Source organism: Colobus angolensis, unplaced genomic scaffold, assembly GCF_000951035.1.
Source record: "Colobus angolensis palliatus isolate OR3802 unplaced genomic scaffold, Cang.pa_1.0 Scaffold603, whole genome shotgun sequence".
NCBI classification, from domain to species: domain Eukaryota; kingdom Metazoa; phylum Chordata; class Mammalia; order Primates; family Cercopithecidae; genus Colobus; species Colobus angolensis.
Genome location: NW_012119633.1, coordinates 957,401 through 966,069, shown reverse-complemented (window position 1 = coordinate 966,069; position 8,669 = coordinate 957,401). Strand labels below are relative to the sequence as shown.

Genomic DNA, 8,669 nt, shown 5'->3' with positions numbered 1-8,669 from the left:
CTTCCCAGGTGAGGCGATGCCTCAACCTGCTTCAGCTCTCGCTGGTCGGGCTGCAACAGCTGAGCAGCACCGATTGTCCGGCACTCACTAGTGAGATGACCCCGGTACCTCAGTTGAAAATGCAGAAATCACTGGTCTTCTGTGTCCTTCTCGCTGGGAGTTGGAGACTGGAGCTGTTCCTATTCGGCCATCTTGCTCCGCCCCCCCGGAAAATTGTTAACTATTTAGCAAGTTTAAAATGAGGCACCAGTATAGCTCTCATATATGATAGCTCATTACAAAGGAGACACATTAAAAACGTTATGCAGCCATAAAAAAGGATGAGTTTGCGTCCTTTGTAGGGACATGGATGCAGCTGGAAACCATCATTCTTAGCAAACTATCACAAAAAGAGAAAACCAAACACCGTATGTTCTCACTCATAGGTGGGAACTGAACAATGAGATCACTTGGACTCGGGAAGGGGAACATCACACACCGGGGCTTATCATGGGGAGGAGGGGAGGGGGGAGGGATTGCATTGGGGAGTTATACCTGATATAAATGATGAATTGATGGGTGCTGACGAGTTGATGGGTGCAGCACACCAACATGGCACAAGTATACATATGTAACAAACCTGCACATTATGCACATGTACCCTAGAACTTAAAGTATAATAAAAAAAAAAAAAATTAAAAAAAAAAAAAAAAAAAAAACGTTATAGAAAATCTTTTCCCAGAAACTGGCATTCCTGAGACAAACATGAAAGAAATTACTGTGTGAACTCTCACTAATTTTTATTGGTGGAAAACAATGCTTTATAACAACATTGGATTATAAGAGGCTTCCTTTAGAATATTGGTCACTTCTGAGTTACTTTAAGTTTTGAAAGCCAGTATGAGTTAACTGGTATTAGGATTAGGAAACTGATAATCATTTTTCTCACTGTATATTCATTTTAACATTTTTTTTAATTCCAGGGTTTTGATAAAGTCAAATTCTCATTACAAACCAAGATTGAAGAGGAAGCATAACGTGGGAAAAGCAAACACTTTGGATTTAACTAGACACAAGACTCAAACTTAGGTCTGCAATTTACTAGCTTTGTGATTATGGGCAAGGCTGAACCTTTGTGCTTCTGTTTCCTGATCTATAAGATGGGAGTATTGAAAGTACCTTTTTCTCAAGATTTAGGTAAAAATTAAATGAGTTATTATGTGAGATACTTAGTACATAATAACTAGTAACTATTCTTACTGTTGCTATTATTATTTTTTAGTGTTGTTTATTTTTATCTATGGGTTGTTTTCAGTTTCCAAGAACCCAATAAAATACACATTTTCCATTGATTCCCCAGTAAATCACATCCAGGCTGTGTAGAAAAAAGTCACTGTTAGCACTGGTTGAAGTGCAGTTCTCATCTTGTATTTCACCATGAAAATTGTAATTTTACATGAGTCAATCTACACTGTCTTAAAGTCAGAGGAGTTTCTCATACTGGTTTCATTCAATAATTTTCCTCTTTAATTGCTCTTACCACTTCCCTGAAAAATAAAGGCCCACCATGCTTGAATTTCCAGGATTCTAGAAAAAGAGATGTAAAGCTGCTGCCAATTTACCTAACACATTATATTGAATTAAATTGCAGAATTAGTTTGGAAATCTTTGGGTCTTAAAACCATCTTTAATTGCTTTTTTTTTTTTTCTAAAAATGTTTGGGGGACAGGGCCAAGATGTTGAACTAGAAGCAGTTCATGTGCACTGCTCTTATGGAGAAGAAAGCAAAGGGCTAGAGAACACTGCTGTGCAGGCCAATCAACAGAGAAATCATGTGGGGATCCATCAAGGCAGCAGGCAGAAACAAAGAACAGAAAGGAACAAAGCTGGCCACTAACCTGTTAGATATCAGCATCTTAAAAAATATCGTCCGGGTGTGGTGGCTCACACCTGTAACCCCAGCACTTTGGGAGGCCGAGGCACGTGGATCACCTGAGGTCAGGAGTTCGAGACTAGCCTGGCTAACATGGTGAAAACTCTTCTCTACTAAAAGTACAAAAATTAGCCAGGTGTGGTGGTGGGCACCTGTAATCTCAGCTACTTGGGAGGCTGAGGCAGGGAGAATTGCTTGAACCCAGAAGGCAGAGGTTGTAGTGAGCCAAAACTGTGCCACTGCACTCCAGCCTGGGTGATAGAATGAGACTCTGTCTCAAAAAAAAAAAAAAAAATAGGATTTCATATCCAGCCAAACTAAGCTTCGTAAGCGAAGGAGAAATAAAATCCTTTTCAGACAAGCAAATGCTGAGGGAATTCATTATCAAATGGAAAAACATTTCATGTTCTTCAATAGGAAGAATCAATATTGTTAAAATGGCTAGGAGAACCTATCAAACATGGAAAGGCTGAGTGAGTGAGAGGCCCCAGGGAGATTCCTGCTCCCCACAGGGACCTGTGCAAGACTGGGAATGGGGGATCACCCTGCTCCCCCGCACCCTTCCACCACACTTTTAGACTGAGGCAAAGAGTCACCTGAAGGTTTTGTGGGAGCAACTCCCAAGTCCAAGAGGACCTCCACAAGTCTTGGACCCCGGGACAAACCAGTACAGGTGTCACAGCACCAATAGAGGCCACAGTTGCAACGCCGGGGAGCATTAACATTGTTCCACCACTGCTTTTCAACCAGGGCTCAGCTCCAGTTTCTGGCCCAGCAGTCCTGCTTTGACCCGAACTTGGCCACCACCACCCAACTCTGCCACTGGTAGCCATCGGGCAACAATTGCTAGAACCTCCATATGTTCCTCTACTAATAGCATCTTTATCTAACAAAATTTCAGTCTTTTGATCATTTTTTAAAAAGAAAAAAAATGAAAAGGAACAAACAAAATATCTGAGAAATGTGGAATTATGTAAACCCCCACAAGCACTTCACATGAAGATTTTCCCCAAGACACATAATCATCAGATTCTACAAGGCTGACACGTAAGAAAAAATGGTAAAGGCAGTCAGAGAAAAAGGACAGGTCACCTACATAAGGAAGCCCATCAGAATAACAGCAAATCTCTCAGCAGAAACCCCACAAGCCAGAAGAGGTTGGGGGCCTATAGTCAACACTGTTACAGAAAGGAAATTCCAACCAAGAATTTCATATACGTGACTGGGCGTGGTATCTCACACCTATAATCCCAGCACTTTGGGACGCCGAGGCAGGTGGATCACCTGAGATCAGGAGTTTGAGAGTAGTCTGGCCAACAAGGTGAAACCCCTTCTCTACTAAAAAATACAAAAAATTAGCCATGTGTGGTGGCAGGCCCCTGTAATCTTAGCTACTTGGGGGGCTGAGACAGGGAGAATTGCTTGAACCCAGGAAGCAGAGGTTGTATTGAGCTGAGATCGTGCCACTGCACTCCAACCTGAGCGATAGGGTGAGGTTTTTTGTCCAAAAAAAAAAAAAAAAAATTCATATTCGGCCAAACTAAGCTTCATAAGTGAAGGAGACATAAGATCCTTTCCAGACAAACAAATGCTGAGTCAATTCATTACCAAATGGAAAAACATTTCATGTTCTTGGATAGGAAAAATAATATTGCTAACACGGCCATACTGCCCAAAGCAATTTCCAGATTTAATGCTATTACTATCAAACTATCAATAATATTCTTCACATATTCTAAAATTCATATGGAACCAAAAAAGATCCCAAATACCCAAAGCAATCCTAAGCAACAAGAACAAAGCTGAAGGCATCACATTACTTGCCTTCAAATTATATTACACAGCTACAGTAAACAAAACCGCATACTACAGGTACAAAACAAACACATAGACCAATGTTACAGAATAGCTAACTGAGAAATAAAGTCACAGACCTGAAACCATCTGATCTTTAATAAAGTTGACAAAACAAGCAATGGAAAAGAACACCCTGTTCAATAAATGGTGCTGGTGTAACAGGCTAGCTGTATGCAGAAGACTGAAATTGGACTCCTTCTTTACAGCATATACAAAAAATCAACTCAAAGTGGATTAAATTCCTAAATATAAAACCTCAAACTGTAAAAGCCTTGGGAGATAACCTAGGAAATACCATTTTGGACATAAGAACTAGCAAAGATTTCATGAAGAAGATGCCAAAAGCAATTGCAACGAAAGTAAAATGTGAGAAATGGGACCTAATTAAAGTCAAGAGCTTCTGAATAGCAAAAGAAACTATCAACAGAACAAGAAGGCAACCTAGAGAATGGGAGAAAATATTTTCAGTCTATACATCTGACAAAGGTCTAATATCAAGAATCTTCATGGAACTTAAACAAATGTGCAAGCAAAAAACAACCCTGTTCAAATGTGGGCAAAGTACATGAACAGACACTTTTCTAAAGAAGACATACATGTGACCAAGAAGCATATGAAAAAAGCTCAACACCATTGATTATTAGAGAAATGCAAATCAAAACCACAAGGAGACAACATCTCACACCAGTCAGAATGGCTATTACTATAAAGTCAAAAAATAAGAGATGCTGACAAGGTTGAAGAGAAAGGGGAATGTTTATACACTGCTGATGGAAGGGTAAATTAGTTCAACCATTAGGGAAAGCAGTGTGGTGATTCCTCAAAGAACTAAAAACAGAAGTACTATTTGATCCAACCGTCCCACTACTGGTTATACACCCAAAGGAATATAAATTGTTCTACCATTAAGATACATGCACACACATGTTCATTGCAGCGCTTTTCACAATAGCAAAGACATGGAATCAACCTGAATGTCCATCAATGAGAGAGTGGATAAAGAAAATGTGGTAAAAGTGCACTATGGAATACTATGCAGCAATAAAAAACAATGAGATCATTTCCTTTGCAGGAACATGGATGGAGTGAGGCCATTATCAATAGCAAACTGATGTAGGAACATAAAATCAAATACTGCATGTTCTCACTCACAAGTGGGAGCTAAATGATGAGAACATATGAACAGAAAAAAAGGGAACAACAGGCACTGGGGCCTATTTGAGGGAGGAGGGGGTAGCAGGGAGAAGTTCAGAAAAGAAATGAAACTGTCGGGGACTATCTTTAGTACCTAAGTGGCAAAATAATCACTATGTACACCAAAACCCCAAATCAAATATTTATCTATTTAACAAAACTGCACATGTACTCCTAAATCTAAAATAAAATTGGATACTTCTTAAATATTTCCTTTATTTATGTGTCCATCCTTCCACTTATCCATCCATCCATCTTTCCATCCGTCCATCCATTCATTCATGTGTGTTGATAGTTATAATTCCACCTACCTTCAAAAGAGATCTGAGGGGTCTTACGATCAAGGCCAAGGTAAAATGATCACGGGGTAAAAGAAAGAAACAAGTAACATGAGAGGAGAGGACTCTCCACTCTACAAGTCACCTCTGTTTTCCTTTCATCCATCTTTTCTTCTTTGCCTGCTTCCTGTTCTACCTCTTTTCATTAGTCCCTGTTGATAATGCCTGGAGTCACCCAGCACTTTCCTTTAGCTAAGGAGGTGGTACTCCAGCTGAAAAGACTTCAGCCCAGCCAACCTGGACTGTCAGCATTGTCTTTCAGTGGTAAATTATTTAGAATAGGATGAAGTAAGAAACCTGGGGCGATGCTGGAGTGCAGCAGTCTTTGTCAGGCAGAAAGCACAATGGCTAGCACTATAGGAATTATAATTCAATTCCACCACAGCAAAACAGTGAAGATAACTAAATGTTTCCAAAACGAGATTAAGACTTGTAACTGTTTTCTAATTTCAGTGTACAAATGTTAGCAATAGGGCTAAGCATCCCTCTTGAGTATCTTTATAACCAAAGTAGACATATTATTCTCTCCTCCATCCTCATCCTGCCTCTCTCCTGCCCCAAAATAAAACAGTAAGAGTCACCTGTCTGGAATTCTGGAAGACACTCACCTGTGTTAGAATTAAGATCATCAGGCTCTGATTCAGTCCCATTTTGGCTTCCATTTCCCTGAAGAGTGTTCATAGCCATAAGCTTCATCTTCTGCAGTTTCATCGCCTCAGCCATTGCTGCAGCTGTTATACCTAAAATCAGAATTATTCCATTCCATTTATTTATTTATTTATACTAACAATTTCAACTTTTATTTTAGATTTGGGGGTACAAGTGCAGATTTTTCACATGAAAATATTGCATGATACTGAGGTTTGGGCTATGGATGATCCTTTGTAAAATGGGGATGATTTCTTAATGTAATTGAAAGCTGGATAAGTTTATTTTACAGAGCTATGATGCATAGCACAAACCAAAATTAACTTGAATTTGTTAATATTTTTAACAATGTATCTTTCAACTCTTATAATTCCTTCACGCTACAATGAATAGTTTATAAATTTAAAAAATATATATTCAACATATATCTGATCCTCAATTTGAAACACAAATAAAACAAAGATAGTAAAATGCAAATTGTTTAAAACATTCCAAGACTCTTGCTAATGTATTCTTTTGTCTGCTAAGAGTTTTGGATGGTTATTTTGGACAGAACTCACTATGTAGTAAATTCCATCTAAACCAACATTGTCAGTGGGAGCACTCTGAAATTCTGAAAGAAACACCTTTTAGTGTATATCCTCATTAGTGCATATCTAAAGGAACACTATTCTAGTGCATATCCTTGCTAGCACTTTTATAAAGGATAGGGTGCCTCGCCTATGAGGATCAGCTTAGTGGGGAGGGGAAGAAGAAGGAAAAGACTTCAGATATTCTTTCTACCTTTTTGTCTGCCTCATACTTACACACCGAGGAACCAAACGAATGAAAACATGGCATGCCACCTATATAGCCAGCATCTGTAGTATAGTTATAATCTTTTGTATTAATAAAAGTCAGATATTAGAATAAAACTCTCAGCATAATGGTATAAATAGATGGGGTGTGGGGGAATGGCCATAGATTAAAAAGTGAATATGTAAGTTTGAAATTATTTCTCCTAGGAAGTCTATATCAGACAGCAACACAACCATATATAAGGAAATAAATACTAAAAGTACCAGAGAAATACATACTCCAACGATGTCCTCCAAAAAGTCTAGTGAATTCAACTTAATTATATTTAGATAATGTCCCTAATCATCTACTGGTACACTGTTATCATGGGCCAAAAAAAAAAAAATCATCATCATCATCATGTACTAGTACACTGCTACCATGGGCCAAAAAGGAAAAAGAAAAATCTCATAGATTTTGAAGCATTATTTCAGAATTGAGTAAAATTCATCCTACCATAAAAATGTGATTCAAGGAAAAGAAGGCAAACATTGGTTGTTCAAAAAATAACAACAAACAACAACAACAACAAAAACAATAACTGTCATTAGAAGATTCTTATTCTAAGAGGCAAAGTGAATCCTTATCAAACATGTGAGGGGAGGTAAATACAGGCTAAACCATCTGTGTGTTTAGTAGAATAACTAAGGTTCTATTTTGCCATTCTGTATTCCTATGATGCATAGAAAACTCGCAATGAAGCAAACTTTTCATTACATTAGATTGTCTCTAAATCATGGCAAAGAAAAAATCTGAAGGGAAATTTCCTTAGTATTTAAACTGATGATATACATTTGTACATTATCTTGACGGTCCAAGAGATTTTCTTGCCACATCTGATTTAGCTTTATAAAATTCCAATCCCCCAAATAACCCATTCAGCTCCCAAAGGGTATGTCTAGACAGAAAATATGATGGCAATGATTTAAACAAATGGACCCTGCTTAGGACTACCATGACTGAGTGCCTCATAATCAAAACTGTATCAATAAGTTTCGAGAATTTACATTGGCTCCTCAGAACTGAATCCGGCTATGGTAATTACTGAATTAACAGGTAATTTATTATTTGTAGGGTAAATAATGGATTTTGGTGAACAATATATGCTTCCTAACTCTGAAAACTAAAGGTATACAAATATCTAAACCCTCTCACAGATAAAGAAAATTCATGGTAAAATATTTGTCTCATATGATGATATTAAGATAATTAATTAGCAAGACTCCCCACATATTTTTAATTCATACAAAAAATAAGAGCTAGTTTAATTCTTCAGTTTGAAGATGAGGAAACTGGGTCTCAGATTGAACTATTATAGGTCAGTTATTTAGGTGAAGATAAGGAGAAGTCCAAGTTTCCTGATGGAACCTAGATGTATTTGTTAAAGTCCTAAAGTAGTTCACACATGATTTTTTTAAAAAAAATTTCTCTAAAGGATAAGATCCCCTTACTACCTACGGTCATGAATTTTTGTTTTGACTTTTATATAGCTCCTTATACTTGATTCAAAGTTTAGAGGTATAGCCTATATAACATATATTTTGTATTGCCTCATGGTCCAGAAAAAAAAATTATTATTTGACTTTTTATTTTATTTTTTTGAAAACTACTTAGTAGAGGTACGATTGAGATACAAAAATCTGTACATATATAATGTATACAACTTGATGAGCTTGGAGCTAAGTATGTACCCATGAGACCATCACCATAATTTATACCATATTTGCAGTGACTTTAAGCTTATGAAACTCTTAAATCCTATTTGTTTAGTCTTCAGTGCAGCACCTGAATATCTGTGTCTTCAGATAATACCACAGTTAAGGATAGGAAAGCAGTGGAAAAGATGTTTTGGTTTATATGAATTTTTTATTTTTTATTTTTTT

At 37.4% G+C, this 8,669-nt stretch overlaps 1 protein-coding gene across 1 annotated transcript in view; it reads right to left on the bottom strand.

Moving 5' to 3' along the window:
* LOC105527042 (dachshund homolog 2-like) overlaps window positions 1-8,669 on the bottom strand; it is a gene marked incomplete at its 3' end in the record, with an annotated part of 623,452 nt that overhangs the window by 105,424 nt on the left and 509,359 nt on the right. The window contains exon 4 of the mRNA XM_011963226.1: window positions 5,910-6,041. Coding sequence (XP_011818616.1) covers window positions 5,910-6,041 — 132 coding nt within the window. The remainder of the gene's footprint in view (window positions 1-5,909; window positions 6,042-8,669) is intronic.